At 46.2% G+C, this 18,405-nt stretch overlaps 2 protein-coding genes across 2 annotated transcripts; both read left to right on the forward strand.

The window, feature by feature from the left end:
* Positions 1-1,267: 1,267 nt before the first annotated feature.
* On the forward strand, positions 1,268-8,704 carry HOXA6 (homeobox A6; the record flags this gene model as incomplete). The annotated part of the gene is made up of 3 exons (XM_082015243.1): positions 1,268-2,477; positions 6,857-7,114; positions 8,445-8,704. The coding sequence occupies exons 1-3, from the start codon at positions 2,285-2,287 to the stop codon at positions 8,702-8,704; spliced, it is 711 nt and encodes a 236-aa protein (XP_081871369.1). The 5' UTR covers positions 1,268-2,284.
* Positions 8,705-10,910: 2,206 nt separating this feature from the next.
* HOXA5 (homeobox A5) lies at positions 10,911-13,972 on the forward strand (the record flags this gene model as incomplete). The annotated part of the gene is made up of 2 exons (XM_081996394.1): positions 10,911-11,472; positions 12,484-13,972. The coding sequence occupies 2 exons, from the start codon at positions 10,911-10,913 to the stop codon at positions 12,732-12,734; spliced, it is 813 nt and encodes a 270-aa protein (XP_081852520.1). The 3' UTR covers positions 12,735-13,972.
* Between the last annotated feature and the right edge of the window lie 4,433 nt (positions 13,973-18,405).

Below are 18,405 nucleotides of genomic sequence, written 5' to 3' on the forward strand. Positions count from 1 at the left end.
TTCAGTGGGAGAACTGCTGCTTGCACAGATAGTAAACCGTGACCTTCCGAAATAACTACCTGACGCAATAGTCCCAATCATGTGTAAGGGGAAAAGTGCATTAGGCTCACGTTAAGAAAAACTACCTAGTTTTGAAAAAAGTAGCTCTGCACTTATCTTTTTTTTTTTTTAATTATTGTTAGAAAAGTATCATAACTAACAGCTACACTAACAAAAGGTTAAATAGCAAGGGGGAAAAAAAGATCTTCCACAAACCACTACAATCTACAGCAATGATTTGTACTACCTATTTTCCAGACTACCTATATATCTTGCTCCGCCTACCTATCTTCGAAAGTATACTGTATTTTAGTAGTCAAAAGAAGATAACATTACTAATGTGAATCGCAAAATGCTTTTAGAAATTTAAGTGTAGTCGTTCAAAAGCACGCATCAATAGCTTTGGTATAGAATTTGGTACCGAAAAGGCTGAATATATTTAAATTTAAAATAATATATTTATTCCAAAGCAATTATAAATGAAAACCATATGCTGCAATATATCCTTGTTCTCGATTCTTTACTATTCCGAGCGAAGAAGCAAACACACGCCAATATTGTACAAAGCGGTTTAATATCTCCCGTTGGCTTCTACCTTCGTCTGCCTCTGCTAAAGGCCGTTTTCTTATTCTAGGTTGATCGTACTTAATATAGCAGAAAGTGTTATTTGAAAACTGAATTTAAATGACCAGGTCACCACCTTTTAAAAAAAAAAAACAAGAAACAACACAAACCTGTTTGTCCTGATTATCCAAACGTGTTAATATGTAATACCGTGAATTTTCCTACAATAGCAGATACTGTATATTTGAATGATTTTTTTTGTCATTTATATTCGTCTTAGAGCTCATTTGTAAGATCATGTCATAAATTGGGAAGTATATAATTAATTTGGAAACTCTGTAGCATGATGTATTGTTAAGAACTCTGTATAAATCCGTCTTGAAGGTTTGGCTAAAGTTTATTCAAAAATTGTATGTTACAATGTGTTTCGATGTGTTCGTTGTGAACATTTGGATATGCCGTGTAAGTATTGGAAGTGGAAAAAAAAAATGTCTGTGAACTCTCTTTGGAAGTGCTACCGTGTTCAAGTATCTCCCACGATAAATGTGTTTTATGTTACACAGAAAATAAATATGCTTGTTGACAATGAATTGTGTTTCTTTATTAGGGAAACAGTTCGCAGGAAGCATCTAAAAATAATTTACACAGAAAAATGAAGAAATTAGACCATATAAATCTTTTTTTTTTTCCCTGTAATCAGAAGGGGGGAAAAAATCCAAGGTGATGAATTGATAGGAATCAGTCAATTTCTCTATCTCGACTTCGTTATTTTTTTTTTTCCCCTAGCGCAGTTGATTAATAAAGCGGAAAGCCTTCTTTATGGGAGGGCTTCCTTCCACCGGGTTCCCGTGTCCTCTCACAACCATAACGCTAGTCCAGGCGGCCGGCGATCAAGCCGAAATCGCATGCGGTGAAATAATATTTGGTAATGAACCGAAAGGGCGATGCAAAACTTCCAAGTGTAAATGATCTGGTCGGGTACGTGTGTGGTTTGTGCGTGCGGCTTTCGGGGGGCGGGGGGCATCAGGGTGGCGTTAAAAAGGGGAAAAATCGCCCCGCTTTAGAAAATGGATAATTTTTTTGCCAGGTACCATGTAATGTCAAGGGGATCTAATATTTTCAATCTTAAAAAAATAAAATTAAAAAAAAAGAAAAAAGAAAAAAAAAAGATCCTCCGAAAAGTCCCTTTATTTGGCCGGGTAAATACAGGTAGAACCAGAGCATCATTTGCGCAGAAGTTCCTGTTTTCTGCTACACTCCGTTCCTGATCAACGTAGTAGTTGTGATTTTAATAAAATTAGTAGAAACTCCAGGTCTTTTAAAAAACTCCAGGGCTGCCTCTGTGGTAAGATGGCGCCTCTCTAAGACCTGCCTCTTCTTAGTGATGAGGAAAAGGCCATAAATCCGTTGTTGTTTATGAAAATTTACAACTTTGCAATACAACTTTATGAGTTGTTCGGTTTTTCCATTGGTCGTTGTCGGTCATGTGGATGGTAACCGTGAACATGAACTTTTTTATAATTTCCCTTGCGAGAATAGAGCCGCATTCTTTTGCTGAGCTCTGTCCTGCTTCGGATCTCTCTGGCTTTCAATCCCCCGTTTCATTTGTTCTTTGTAAGGCAATAGTGAACAAAGTGTGCGGAGGTTCGGCATAAGCAGCCGCCTAGAACACAGATCCGGGATGGCAATTTCCAGTTCCCCCGCTGGAAGGTGTGGCATATTGGATTCAAAGCACTGGCGTGGCAGATTTTCAACTTGCAACCTGGCTAATTTCCTGCTTCTTCTGGCACCAAAAGGAGGGCGATTCGTCTCCTGTGCAGCCAAAGCGACAGCTGTCAAAGTCGCAGGGGCTCCTGTGAGCCAGAACCTAAAAGGTGAGAAACGTATATGACACTACCGTAAGCAGGGAAACATGGTTTAATACGTTTAAATATTAGACATGTGCAATTAAACCAAATGGAAATGTTACCGGCCAAAAATAGAGGTGGCTGCAGCTCAGTTGATTTCGACTTAACCAGTGCATGCAAAAATACGCCTAAATAAAATGTCTACTTTCTATTATTTAGCGAGGAAGCCGTGGATTTTTAATTTTTTTTTCCCACGAAGTTTATTTCTGTTTGCATTTGCCAGGGGCTTGCTGTGACATTCAGGTTATTTTTCTAAGAATTCAGGTTTATAGCACCAATACGAGGAGATTTTTTTTTCCAGCACGACGAAAAAAAAATTTCAAAACCCCCAAATATTAATTTTTACTATATTTTTTTATTTCGCAGCATTAACTTGAAGTTAATTTGCGGCAGCTGAAATTTAGATGTCATTTATTTTTTGCTATTTCAGAAAAAAAAAAATTCACCAGTCAGCACAATGTCTCCTGGCTCCCGTGGCATGTCCAGGGGAAAGGTTATTTCCAGACGGGGGAAACAGCGCGAATGTGCCTTTCATTTTCTTTATCAGATCGAGCGCTGCCTGCAAAATCCCCGTGCCCCGCCGTGGGTCCGCCGGAGCAGCGCTCCCGGCGTGGGTGCCTGGGCTGCGCGGAGCGGGATTTGCAGCGCCTTAAACCTATTTCGGCGCCAGAGACGGAGCTTTTTTTTCTTTCCCCTTTTTCTCCTTGTTGTGACTGTTACCGTGCGGCGGGGGGAGAGGCGGCTGGCGGGCCGGTGCCCCGCGGGGTGTGCCGGTTGGAGGGGGGAGGAAGCGGGGCCCCGGGGACGGCGCCCCCGGGACCCGCCGCCGCCGCCCGGCTCCGCTCCCGCCTCCTCACGGCGAATGAGCGGCTCGGAGGGTTTTAAGCGCTGGCCGATGCAGCATGGCGTTTGCATTGCATTGCGGTACCCGCCGGACTGGGGCTGCAGCGAGCGACGGATTATTTATTGCGGGGCCGCGGGGGCTCAGTGCTGCCACGGCGTGGCAGAACGGCGGAGGCGGGCGCGGAGCGGCCCTTAAAAAAAAAAAAAAAAAAAAAAAAAATGAAGGGCAGAGCTGGGAGCCTACGCTGCTCGGGGGAAACCCAAAGAAAAGATTAAAAAAAAAAAAAAATCCGGCCTACCTTTCCTACGGGAGCACCGGTACTCCCCCCCCCCGATATTCCGGCAGGGCCGGCTCTGCCCCCTCCCCTTCCCCTCCGCTGATACCTCGGTGTGTGTCAACTGTAAAATACCACAGTGGGAGCCGGCTGGGGAGGACCCGCCCGCGTCCCCCCGGCCAGGCTACCGACATCCCGCCAGTCTAAACAACGGTTCACCTTGCCCGAACTGTTTGGATTAGGAGCTATTAGTTAAAGGTTGGATTTTGGTGACGCTACCGAGCATGAGAAGGGTTTGTAAGTGGTTTTATATACGAGGAGAAGGAGGCTTTTAGGCTCATAGAGGGTAACTGCCCCCGCACCTGTATCCGAGGGTGCCCGGCGTGGCTGGACGAGCTTTCGGCGGGAGAAGGAAGGCGGAGAGCTTGGCGGAGGAGGTGCGGGGGGTGCGGAGAATGCCGAAAACAAGTAAAAGGAGGATGAAATACGTGGGTATCGCCAAGTGTTGACTTTGTTTGCGGTAGCAAAATGCAGTAGCTGTCTTTCTGCTTTCCAGGGGGGGTGGTGGTGGGGAAATAGTGAAGGGAAACTGCTGCGAAATGTGTCCGGGCCAGGGCATTTCCCCGGCAGAGCTGGGGGGTAACAGATTCGGGGTTTTCTGGGGGTAGGGGGAGGAGCGGAGAGGACGCCTGAATGTGACTGAAGCGGAGATTGCAGTGCAGCTTGTTTAGCTGTCACTGTAACTATTCTAACACGACCCAGTCAGGCAAACGTCTACATTTCATTCCTTTTAATATGATGGGATCAACGAAGAAATGTCTCTGCCTGCCTGCTGTGGGGTTTTCGGCAGTTTGGATTGGACGCAAACAATAACTCGAAAAAGAAGAAACGAAAAGAAAAAGAGAGGGAAAAAAAAATCAGCCTGTAAAGGATGCTATAAAATGTAAATATAACTAAGCCTGGCGCGATTTTTTTTTTTTATTTCGGTCTCCGTATGATGGATTCAAAAAAAAGACTGTCTGGCCACAACTTTTTAAAGTAGGGCCGGTGGGTTTCGCGTGTCCCGAGTATTCATTTTTCACAGTGTTCTGACTTATGTTGGCGAAAATCTGCTCTTTTAAAAAACACTTTGTATTTAGTATGCTGCGTGCTTGTTTGCTGGGGCTCCCTCCTTTTAAAACTCTATTCGCACTGAGTAAAAAAAAAACCACACTAAAGTTTTTCTGGAGACGGCTGGCTTTCAGGAAATACACGTTTGTAAAATGACCTCCCAAAGCATGCAGCTAGTGATCTGTAATTCTACCAGGTGTGTTTATGGATTAGCCGGTCTGAAGAGCTTAAGGAAGTTGTGGGGAGAAAAAAAAAAATTGGAGGCAATCAACATCTGAATGTGAAAGTCCAGCTGAGACTGCGAACAATACAAACTATTGTGGAGAGATGTTTTAACTCACTACTGTTTTATAGGTATCGTAATCTGCCCCCGGAAATGAGACAAATAGTCCCCCAACAATAACAAAACTCTCCTTTGAAAGCTACTTTAGGAAACGGGACTCGTATGAATGTCACTTTCCGTCAGAGCGCGTTTAAAATTAGGCTATTCAATCTGTTGTAATGGGCACGGATTATGAGTAAACACAGTTTGGAATGAACAATCTCATGTTATCTCTAGGAGCTGCAGGGTTACGGCTGAATTAAAAAGCCTCTCAGCGAATTTCATCAGCACTGTTACTGATGAAACTGTTACTGATGTTACTGTTACTGTCCCTGCCCTGGGCCAAGAATTATATTTCCGCTATGGGGTAACTGCCATGTTGAAAAATGAAGGTGGAAGTGTTTGTTTCGTGTATTATTTTTTTCCCTCTCTTAAAGACACACATCCGCGCTTAATCAAATTATTCGGAGCAACAACGAAACCGATTGGCTTCCGCTGACTCATTAGCGGGGCTGTATTAATTAGGAATAGTCCTACTGGCTCGTTTTTGAATATGAATGTTTGATTCCCTCGGCTCGGCTCTGGCGGGGGCGGGGGACAGGGACAAGAGACACGTGAAACTTTATCTGGGCTGCTCGGGGGGCGCGGGGAACCCGCCCAGCCCTTCCCGGGGCCTTCTCGGGCACTTGGTGCAAAAGAAAAATACCCCTCCCCAGAAGGCCACCGTTTCCTGCCCCAGCCATCACGCGTGTTAATTATGGGGTTCTTCATGAAGAGACGAGAGACCTCTTCCACGCAGGACGTGTTAGCCTCTCTCACAACAGCTGGGTTCGGCGCTGGGGCGGGCTCCCGAGCTCCGAAGGGAAGCCTGAGCGGAGGGGCGATTTCAGAAAGAAAACAAACTAAAAAAACCGCCCCAAAAACTCCTGGATGCCGTTGTGGCATCGCGGTGAGGACATGGAGAGAGGCCGGGTCGCCCCCCCCGCCTCGCTGCGGGGCGCTGCGCGGCGCTCCGCTCCCCTTTCACGTGCTTCCCTCCGCTCCCAACTTTCCCTCCGCAGCATCCGCCCGCGGCTCGCCCCCCCGCCCGCGGGGCTGCTCGGCTCCCTCGGGGACGACGCGCCTGCCATGGGGCCGCCAACTTTTAGGAACTCCCCCCTACACACACCCCTGCAGCTGCCGGGGCGGCGGGGGTGTCCCGTCCGCCGCTGTCACACTGCCCGCCCCGCCTGTTCCTGCCGGCGATTACCGCTGTTATTATCATTATTATTAACTATTACTACTACTGCTACAAGAACATTTTTCGCACGGAGGGGCGGCACCGCCCCGGGGGCGCGGCCGGTCCCCGCGGGGCTGCGCGGGGCTGCGCGGGGCGGCACGGGGCGGCGCGGCGGGGCCGGGGCTGCCGGTAAGTTGGCGGCGCGGTGGCGGCGGCCCCGGGGGAGCGGGCGCCGCGCGCGCTCCCATTGGCCGCCCCGCCGTCAGCTGCTCCTATTTTCTGCTGTCGCTTTTGGCGCTCGGCCATCCAGAAACAAACCACTTCGATGACTCCTAATAGTTATCGCCAGATGTACTAATACACAACAAATCACGGTCCGGGAGGAGAGGGGGAGAGCAAATGAGTTCCTATTTCGTGAATCCCACTTTCCCGGGGAGCCTGCCCGGGGGCCAGGACTCTTTCCTCGGGCAGATCCCTCTTTACCCGGCGGGCTATGATGCTCTCAGGCATTTTCCGGCTTCGTATGGGGCGAGCAGCCTGCAGGACAAGACTTACACCTCACCTTGTTTCTACCAACAGTCCAACACCGTCATTGCTTGCAATCGGGCTTCCTATGAGTATGGAGCCTCTTGTTTTTACTCGGATAAGGAAATTAGTAGCGCCTCTCCCTCTGGCAGTGGCAAACAGAGGGGGCCCGGGGACTACCTGCACTTTTCTCCCGATCAACAGTATAAATCCAGCGGCGTCCAAGCCAAAATTGTAAATGACGAAGGCACCGACCGGAAGTACACGAGCCCTGTTTACCCCTGGATGCAGCGGATGAACTCCTGCGCTGGTAAGGCATTTCGATGCAATCAAGGGGGGGGGGGGGGAAGGAAGGAAAAGTTTCTTTCCCCAAGATTTTTTTTTTTTTACGGTTCTTAGATAAAGCCCAGGCTGCTGGAGAGACACGGTTCCTGCGGGGCAATGTGTAACATGAAACCTTCCCAGGTTATTTTAGACCTGGCACGTTGGCACCCTGGGAACGGTGGCCGTGAGCCCAGCTTGTGGGTTCACCGGTGCAAGTTACTGGGGAATCCTTAGGAAGCAGGGGAAGAAAAAAAAAAAACAAAAAAAAACAGAAAAGAAAAGGAGCAGAGCAGTTTTACCACTCCTAAAGCCACCCCAACGCTTCTGCTTCGCTTCTTCATTGTCAGAGAGCGATGCAGGGAATATGCCCTCTGTACCGAGGCTCCAATGCATTTGTGGCACATTCCTCCTCGCCCCCTCCCCCAGCTCATTAGCCTGTAAGTATTGGATATTGAGAGCACGTTTCTGGGGCCGTGGGCGCACTCCCGTGGCATCGCGGATTTTCTCTGACTTACAAGTGAACTTCACGTAATTGAACTATTCTGCCCAGGAGTGGTGCTGCGGGGAGGGTTGGATTGGGGTGGCACTTATTTTTAATAATCCTATATTAAGACGTTTACTTCTAGTGTTTGCTAATGACTCCCCTCCTCTCCCCTCCTCCTGAGTTTATGCTTGCTGGATTGTGGGTCGCATTTCTTTTTTAGAGAGTCAAACTTTTAGCAAGACCATTCTGATGTTGCTTTGCATTCAAGGGCAATAAATTCCGGAGCAAATGGCAAAGGCTCTTCTATGATCTTTAGCTGATGTCTATAATTATACTTAAATTACAGACTCTCTGTAGTCACAGCCATGGCAATAGAGTGTGTTTGTGTAAACACACCCGCATATGCGTGCACACACACGCGCACACACACACACGCCTGCAGCTCCCCGGATCGCACACGTGTGTGTGCGTGTATGTGTGTGTGCGTGCGTGTGTGTGCGCGCACGGGCTCTCAACACGCAGAGGGGGGACCCTGCTCAGTGATTCACACGGTTGCTACCACCTACTTCACCTTCCCCAAGTCCGCCTTAAAGCTTTTTTGTATCCCAGTTACCCCACCACCGTAAGCATGCTGCACATCCGCATTTACAGCTGGTCAGGCAGGAGAAAAGGAAAAGAGGGACACAGACAAAAAAAGCCTCCAGGAAACCAGAGCAGTTCCCCCTCCTCCGTGATTGTGCCTGCAAAAAGAGGCAGAATATACTAACCGCTCTTTCTGGTCTGAAATCACTGGGCCCTGTCCAATGCGATCGTTTTGTCTTTACTTCTACAGGTACAGTATATGGAACTCATGGGAGACGAGGGAGGCAAACTTACACCAGATACCAAACGCTAGAGTTAGAGAAGGAATTTCATTTTAACAGATACTTAACCCGAAGACGACGTATTGAGATTGCAAACGCTCTCTGCCTTACTGAACGCCAGATTAAAATATGGTTTCAAAACAGGCGGATGAAATGGAAAAAGGAAAACAAATTCATAAATTCCACACAGCCCAGCAGCGAAGAAACAGAGGAAAAGTCAGGGGAGTAGAACCACGTTTAATAAACGCTACCAGGCCTTTCCTTAGTGCTTACTATTACTATTATTATTTAGCTTGTGTTCCTTCTGCTACTAAAATCCTATAGGTTTGTCACAGTCTATTAATTCCCAAAAGGCTTGGTTAAAAGATGCACATTTCCCATCATCTATGACTTTCTTTAATGTATGTGGAAGTCCTAGCTTTCGAGCGACGGGCATGTATGTATATAACCACCTTTTCAAAGCATAGATTGCGTCGCTTAAAGTATTAGAGAAATAGCCCAGATTTTTAAATATTTGAGGTGAGCATCTGTGCGTGGGTGAGTGTCCCTGGCGTGCCTGTGTGAGAAGAGATAAGCGAGTGAATTTGGGTTGGTTTTTTTTTTAATTAGAAATGTTCATATTGTAGAAATACGAGAGATTTTAGAAACTCTTGGTTTGCGCTTTTGCTAACTCCCGCTACATCAGGCCGTCTCGTTATGCTGTGTTTAGGAGCTTATGGTCTGCAGGGGAGAAAAAAAACTTTTACGCATGCATAAGATATTTAAATGGCAAAAAGAAGAGAAATCTTTTTTTTAAATGGTTGCATAAAACCCTGGGTATAAACTTGCAGTTAAAGCAAAGGTGAATTGCAGGGAGATTTTTTAAATGCCGCTAAACTTCCCTAATCTGCACTAGTAGTATTAAAGTAAAAACTCGGCGTTAAACTTCAGGGGAAGCGAGGGAAGGGGTTTCGAAGCGGGCGTATTTCTGTGGTTCCGGTTGAGCTTACACTGAGGTTTCGGTGAGCTCAGCTTTACACTGAAAGGGCTTTGAATTATGGACTACATTTCTTGGTTCTTCGTGGGCTTGGGTCGATCCTTCTTTCTTTCCTTTTCTTTTCTTTTCTTTCCTTTCCTTTCCGTTCCTTTCCTTTCCTTTCCTTTCCTTTCCTTTCCTTTTTTAAAATTTTTGTTTTAATTAAAAGAAAACTATCTGTCCTATTAACTAGGGGATCTTCTTCCCCACTTCTGTGGTATCTTAATTCACAATGGTATTTCTTAGCACTGGAAAAAATAAATAGATACTCTAAAGAAAAATAGCTGCCGTAAAATGCTTCCACTTCGAGTTTTGTATAAGTAAAATAAGGGCAGCGAAAATATTGATTAATATATAAGTTATATATCTCTGTATTTTATTGTGTGTGCGTGAGTGTGCGTGTGAAGCTGTGTACAAATACACTTGTATACGCATCAAGGCTCTTTTGTTTGGAAGGCAGCGCAATTTGGGCTACCACTCTAAATATTTAAAAAGCCAAATCTGGAAGATACTAATGCAAAATGGCTACCGCCGCATTTAGAGGTGGGTTTTTTTTCTTTTTCCCCGAGAGGCGGAAAAATAACGGCCGCTGTAAAGCCGCCTGGAATTTGACCCCCTACTTGGAAAAACGCTGCACGATATTTATCTTTCATAGATACCTGCCATTTCACATCGGCAGGACCGGGTGCCTCTCGAAACCTCCGGCACGGGAAAAAGCGGGGGGGGAAATAAATAAAAACATGTATGTATATGGAAGGGACAGAGGCGTTGCCAGCGTCCGAGGACGGATCATATAGGATTTGTGAGCTGGTGTGAATAAGCCCCGCACGGAGGCGAGGACAGGCACAAAGCGGAGGGGTCTCCGCACGCACGACTCTCCGGCGGCCGGGGCGGGGGAGCGAGCCCCGCCGGCCCCGCAGCCTCGCCGCCAGCTCCTGGTGCGGCTGGCGGCGGTGGCGGTGGGAACGGCGGCGGTGGGAGCGGCGGCGGCGGTGGCCTGCCGCGCTCCTCTCCGCGCCTCTCCGCGCCGCTCCGCACCGCCGTCGGGGGGCCGTCACCCCGGGCCGACCCCGCCGCGCCGCCGCCATCCCCCGCGCCGCCAGCTGGTGGCGCTAGAGGCCGGCGGACGGGCGGGCTGTGGCGGCGGCGGCGCGCGGCGGCGGCGCGCCCCGGGCAGCCCGCGCCCTCCCCGCTCCCCCACCAGTGCACGAGTTTACCTCTAGAGGTCATCAGGCAGGATTTACGACTGGACAACAAAAGCACGTGATGTGAAGCCGTACCCCATATTTGGGTGCCTACGTAGGAGGGAACCAAGTACATGTCCCAGTCATTTCCATAATTCATCATAAATTGTGCAAGGGTGCTATAGACGCACAAAACGACCAAGAGCCACAAATCAAGCACACATATCAAAAAACAAATGAGCTCTTATTTTGTAAACTCATTTTGCGGTCGCTATCCAAATGGCCCGGACTACCAGTTACATAATTATGGAGATCACAGCTCGGTGAGCGAGCAATACAGGGACTCCGCCAGCATGCACTCCGGCAGGTACGGATACGGCTACAATGGCATGGACCTCAGCGTCGGGCGCTCTGCTTCCACCCACTTTGGTGCCAATGAGAGACCCCGCAGTTACCCGGCCAACACCACCTCTGCCTCGACAGAGCCCAGGTACAACCAGCCCGCGACGTCTTCCCACTCGCCTCCCCCTGACCCTCTGCCCTGCACCGCCGTGGCCGGTTCGCCTGTCAGCGAGAGTCACCACGGGGTGAAAAACTCCCTCGCCAACTCCACCAGCACTTCGTCCAATTCCAGCAGCAACACGCACATCAGCAGAGACGGGGTTGGCACCTCGTCTGGGACTGAGGAAGACACTCCAGCAAGCAGCGAGCAGGCAAGTGCCCCGACCGACCAAAGCACAGCCCAGCCTTCACAGCCCCAGATCTACCCGTGGATGCGAAAACTGCACATAAGTCATGGTAAAGCAAATACCCTGTTCTTTCTTTATTTGTCTGGAGAAGGAGGATTTAATGTAAACCGGGTGGCTGCGCCGAGCAAGGTCGGGGAGAGGGGGAGAGGAGGGCGTGAGAGCGGGCAGCCTCCCTCCGCGCACAGCACAACTCTGCTCGCAGGGAAGCACGCTCCCTTCTCCGGGCGAGTCCACCCCACAAAAGAAAAAGGAAACAAAAAACGCCCGGCTCCCCAAAAACACAGCCCGCCCGGCTGCCAGCGCCGGCCCCGGCGGGCAGCGGGGGAGCAGAGCGCGCCTTCCCGAAGGGGGATCGGGAGCAGAGGCTGCTCCCGGCTCTCCTCGGGAAGGGGGGTCCTCCAGTGGGAACGGCGCGGCTGACCCCATTTATTTTGCCGAACCAATGTTAAAAAGAATAGGAGAGGGCGAGGAGAGCAGTTTTCACTGCTGGGAAGCCGGGGAGAGAGCGGGGGGGCGAGTCGCCCCAAACTCTGGGTAGAGGGCTTGAGGGGCACGGGGAAGCGGAGCAACTTTCCGCCCCGGGTACCTGCCCTGCTCTCCCTGCTGGGGGAGCAGCCGGGGGCTCGTGCCTCCTACAGCCTTCCCCAGCTCAGCCGTGGGAAAGGGCTGCACGCTCCAGCATTGCTCTCCCAGCCCCGATAACCCTGCTAGCAGCAGAGGCATCCTCCAAAACAGCTTCTCTGGGGGAGGCGGGGGGGGAGGTGGTGGTGTAGCATTCAGTGAGGAAAAAAAAAGAGGGGGGAAAAAAGAAAAAAATCTCAATTAAAAAAAAGATCGAGCCCCAAATCCGAGAGAAAACTTACCGAGACCACCCTCCCTCCTCCTCCCCCAAGCCTTTCCTAAAAGGAGCTGGAGGGGGAAACTTGTTGAGCGTTTATCCAAACCAGAAACAAAACCAAGAAGGACTGAGAATAACGGTCCTGTTCGCTGGTAGCTGCAATAAGAGACGAAGGCTCCGAGTGGCTGCTGAGAATCTAAATCATGTACTTTTCTCTTCCAGACAACATAGGGGGACCAGAAGGGAAAAGGGCTCGGACTGCTTACACCCGCTATCAGACCTTGGAGCTGGAAAAGGAATTTCACTTCAATAGATACCTGACCCGCAGAAGAAGGATTGAAATAGCACATGCTCTTTGCCTCTCAGAGAGACAAATAAAGATCTGGTTCCAAAACAGGAGAATGAAATGGAAAAAGGATAATAAGCTGAAAAGTATGAGCATGGCAGCTGCAGGAGGGGCATTCCGTCCCTAAGCGTTTGATCAATTAAAAGTACTGAGCAGTATTAGCTGACCCTGCGTCTCATGTCAGTACTAAGTTGACTTTCTAAAACTTCCTTGTGTTACTTCTGTGAAGAAACCCTGTTCTTGTCGCCCTTATTCATCTTTTAATCATGAGCCTGTTTATTACCATTCTCTCGCGTGTATAAGTAGATCTGCTTTTATCGTACATTTCTTTGTCTTGAATGGCTTTGTCTTGAAAAAAATAATAGATGTTTTAACTTATTTATATGAAGCGAGCTGTGTTACTTGAAGTAACTGTTAAAACAAAACTAAACAAAAAAGAACAAAAAAAAAAGAAGGTAAAAAAAAAAAGGAGAGAGAAAGAAACCCTCCCCCGGTTTAGTACAAATGTTATGTGTTGCACTCAACCTACTTAACTGTGCATGTGTGGTCAAGTGTTAATGTCTGTATAGCTCCAAGCTGTTAAAAATATTTTTATTCAAACTACCTATATAATTCCTGTGTAATTAATGCTGTTGTAGAGGTGAAATGATGAAATCAACTGAACTTGTCCTACGTGTAGTGAATAGTGAATCTGTGACGAAAACTGTGATTCCACGCAGTATGTCCTTGCTGTGCCTTTGTATATGACTCTTTGCACGAACTCTTAGAAGTGGCTCTTATTAAGCGCAGCTTCTGTGATGTATGTTTTTTGTGAACAAAGTTACAAATATAGTCAAAGTCTGGCTGTTTGAGCAAACTGTGATCAGCTTTTTTTTTTTTTTTGTATTTGTTTTTAAAAAAACCTGACTGGAAATCAACAAAAAAAATAAACTTTCTATTGTAAAGTTTTCGTGATCTGGTTTGTGCAAAGCAAGAAGTTGTGCTTCCTGATTTGCCTCTGAAAAAAAAAAAAAATTAACCCGTGCAGAGTTTGCAATAATATTTTACCTGGCTCCTGCTGCACGTTGCAAATGGTAGATGCTGCGGCTGTCCGCTACCAGTATTTTTAATTGAAAGTTTGACCATAAGTTCCTCCTTACTGGTTTCTCGCTAGGTGGAAAGCTGCATCGCAGGACCACAATCAACACCCTTTGTGGGTGAATCAACTGTTATCTGTTTGCTGATGGTTGAAAAAAAGAAACACGTGCTTTGTTAAAACACGCTGCTAACTCCAAGACGAATTTCTCCTGTGGTTTCATTAAGTATATTTGCAGGACAGCCACGTCCGAGCCCCCTGCGCCTATTAGTAACCCTCGCTAGCTACATTCCCACTTTTCACCCTTTAAAGATTTTTGATTTTCTTCGCTACAATTAGTTTGCTATAAACGTAATGTTACTTACCCCATCAGAGCTTGAATGGTTAACTCTTCTGAGCTTCTAAGAGCAACTAAAGATTTGCACATTTACTGACTGGTTACATTGATGCCTTCCCTTAAAAGTTATAAAACAGTAAACTTTATAAGCCCCAGTTCCGGCTATATGACATTTGGGTGCCAAATGAATAGGGTTTTGTCTATGAATTAGATCGTAAAATCATCCATAGCACAGACAGATAGGCTCACTGGCTATAAAAAGTCACGTGGTGCCATTAAAGTAAGTTTTATGGTTTTGGGGAGTTGACATCCAACATTATATACCACATAACATATAATCTCACTGACGCTGGACTTCATTTGACTCTTTTGCAGGCTACGTGTGCCTCCTGGCCATTCAAATTGTCAGGTTTAGGGACAGAAGTATCCAAACCACACGTTCTCAATACTGTATGAAAAATGGCTCCTTGCAAGTCAAAGGTAAGTTTTGTGCACAAGTTCCTTAAAGTTTATTTGTACAGTGGGGAAGCCGAGGCTCCCGCTTGCTCTCGCTGCCTCTCGTCTCTCTCTTTCTTTCTCTTTCTCTTTCCCTTCCTCTCCGCCTGGAGCTTTTCAGGACGGTCCCACCGAGCCCGAGAGGCAGGATCAACCACTAATGATCCAGGTTGCGCTGCAAACCTCCCCCCCTCCACCCCATCCCTTCACTTGCAGCAGCTAGCTCTCTATTTTAACGATCAAATCAAAGTAAACCACAATAAGCGACTTTGGCAGAGATGGATTTTGGGGCCTAGCTTTAATCACTTTGACTACCGCAGAAGATAATTACTTCCTTTGCTCCAATAGACTCTCCAAGTTTGGAGAGGTTTTGTTTAGCAAAGAGTAGTTACTGCGGGCAATTAAAAAAAAATGGGGAAACAAAATAGATAGGGTTTGATATTATCTGGGCAGTGTCTTATGTAGGCATGATAGAGTTGGAGGCGTGCTGATATTGTAATAATCTTTGGATTGGTGAAATATGTTGCACATCAGAGCTGGTATTAAAATGGCACAGACTGTACTGGAGCGCTTAAGATTCCTATTTTCTGCACTGGGTCGTGCAGAAAGCTTTAGCTATGTATATATGTCCATCTGTGAGCGTGTAGTGTGTTTTGGGGATGCGCATTTATAACATTGCTGTAACGTTTTCCAGATCCTATATGTAATTGCATAAATATAAATATATTTAGATTATGTACGTGTGTGCATGCATGTACAAATTGACATATACGCCTGTACAAAGCCGTGCCCATGCATATGTGTCTAATATTGGTGTATTTATACCATACAAAGGGTATGTACGCGTGTATACATATATACGTTCCCGTGACTGTTTTTTTTTTTTTTTAAGCGAACCAATTGACTGTAACTTGTAGTATTAATACAAGGGACTACAGGTCATTAGAGTGCTGCAAATTATGAAATACGGGCTTGGTTTATTGAAGATTGTAAATATCCCCCTAGCTCTGCTCTCTTCCTCTCTGCCTTATATTGCTGGCTGCCATTGTGGGGTAGGCCCCAGCTGCGTGTTTACTTCAACATTCTTTTTATTTAAGTGGACTGTTCTCACTAGAGTGTGATTACTCAGCAATAAACTTTATGGCCGGATTTAACTTTAGTCTTTGAATTTACAGGACTTGAATGAAAGGGTGAAAGGAACTCTGCCTTTCTCTGGGTAGCATTAAGGCCTGATCCTTATCCTCAGAGCTGTTACTTAGGCAAATGATCTCGGGGGGTGCAGACCGGCTAGTTGGAGGCTAGGGAAGAGATTTGAGAATTGCCTCCAAAATTTTATAGAGATATATGTAGAGATATAAATATATAGCTATAGATACAGATATATCTATATAGATATAGATATATCTCCAAACCAGCTGTGAGTATCTCTTTCTCTGCTCAGGTTTGGAGTAGCAGGGATTCAGCAGATCGCATTGTTTTCCTTCATGTGTCATAAACCCGGTTTTCAAAAGAACAGGGTGGTTTGATGTGAGCTGGGAGATGGGCTTTGTTTTATTTCGCTAGTGCTATCCCGTTTGGATATTGTGGTTTAGGCTGTATCTGCTTCGGCAAGCCAAAATGAGAGAAAGGCACAGGGGTACAGGAGGGTAAGGTTGTGTACCTCTACGAGGTCTGCACGTTGCCGACTGATCCCTGTTTTTAATTTATTTGCCTTTAACTTTAAAGAAATGGTAGTATGTAAGGTTGACTCAGTCCAAAGTTCTCAAGAGTCTTACAAATATTCAATATTTAGAGTCAACCCCCTGTGTAAGATAAATTAAGCCTGAAGCCTTTGTGTCTGTGTATCCTTCCTGTGAACATTCAAAAAACACATATGCATATACTTTATATTAAAAAAAATTGAAAGGTTTTAAAAGTGCATATCCAAATGCACATTTGAAAATCGTTTCCGTAATAAACAGCTGGAGATTTTATAGTACACTCGCTGTCACATTTTCGTCAATAGGAATACCAGAAAGTTATATATGATAGGCGTATATTATATTATATTATATGCCGTAAAATTTTATAATTTGAGGCAAAGGCATGAAAACCCTTTAAAAGTTTGAGCTTCATTTATATACGGGTCCTTTTCCAAGGAAAATCCTTCTCTTGTAAACGGGAATGATACTAGACACAAACCGGTCGCGATTACTCAGTATTCAACAACACTGTGTTATTTGAATTATCTGGCGAATATAGAAACACGTACGCACACCCGTTCGACTGAATGTTTTAGGAACCTGGATATCATCGCGGATTGTAATTTTTCATTGTCTAGAGCACAAAGATTTGCTACTGCATATTTTCACATTTTTGAATGTGGCTTCTGGAGCATTTTCCACGTAAAGTAGTGTAAGGCGATTCAAGAACTATGAAAAAGAAAAATACCCCCAAAGCCACAAGCATATAAACCCGCCCGTACTGCAAGAAACTCTGTAACAACAAAAGTAAGTTTAGCTAGAAATGACAACTTCTCCATATTTCTGGCCCTGCCCTCTCCTAAGCAGGACAGTTGAAGCCATTCAAATCCAGAACCGCATTAAGATTTACTAATCCGCTTTGAAATTCAAACAACCCCAGACTGCCGAACTCTACCAAAATATTCCCAGGTCCTAATTGTTTTCCGAGGGAAAATGTCATGGAGAATAATCGCTGGGAATCAGAAGAGAGGTCTTATCTCCGCACACTATTTTTCTGCTATGTTTGGCGGATTAATGCGTACGAGTTTGTTTTACTTCAGGCATGGCAAGTGGCGTTCTGCGATTCGAAATGTAGTTTACCTAATCCTTTGAAAGAAATACTTGAGTGTAGTGTGTCATGTCTAAGCGTAAGGCCAATTAAAGATTAGGCGACTCTCTTAATGTGTGTAACTAGTGACTTTGCAAGGCATAACTTTCTCTAAAGCAGAAGTATAGCAATCGGTTGGAAAATCATCCGTAAATTACGGCTCTGCAGCCTTGCCCAAGACCTGCAAACGCCCTAATTGCAGAACATTACGGGGAAATTATTATTCTGCCATTTCCTTACATTTAGTAAGTGTGTATCTGTGGAAGGGTGACAATAGAGGGGTTTGCAATCTGCTCCATGGGAAATTGAATGGAACAGATCATGAGGGGCGGATCAGGAGGTTTCGATTTCAAACCCTGGATACTGGAGCAATGCCTTTTTCCCTCCCCGCAAATACAGATTTAACGCATTAAATGCAGACATAAGTAAATCTCCTGACCAAGTTAAGACATCGCTTTGCTTTCTTAGCTCTTCCTCTTTTCTGCCCTTGAAATCGCCCCAATTTGTTGCTAGGGTTGCTAGCCAGAGCGCAAAAATACAGCTCCCACAGCCGCCTGGTCATCTTTGAAAATATTATCCCTTTCAAATTAAAGCATCCTCACTAATGTCTCTCTAGAAGGCAAATACTCATGGACCACCGCAGTCACATGTTCCTGTAGCTACACGCACAAACAATATCGAATCTGGCATAGAGAGCATGTAAAATTTGCAGGGATTTCGCCTTATAGCACACATAAGGAACCTTTCCTATATCCCCTCCCCAAAAAAATGTCTTTTCAATAATAATATTTGCTATGAAGGTTATTGGGTAATTATTGCAATTTTGTGGAACAGTCCTTGCTTGAGGTGAAGTCTGTCTCTGGATAACAAATGGCAGCCCGTGCAGTTCACTGCCAGGTTAAGTAAATGCAGAAAAGATAAATCTGCACACCCTAGGAATCACCAGCAGAGCTCGCTTTAGACCAAGTTCACAGTCAACTCGTTTGCCTAGACAAGGCTTCGCAAACAATTAGAGTTGTTTCTTTATGTTTAAATCAAGGAGAAATGACTAAGACCCTCGCA

The sequence above is a fragment of the Phaethon aethereus genome, assembly GCF_964289735.1.
Source record: "Phaethon aethereus genome assembly, chromosome: 2".
NCBI lineage: Eukaryota > Metazoa > Chordata > Aves > Phaethontiformes > Phaethontidae > Phaethon > Phaethon aethereus.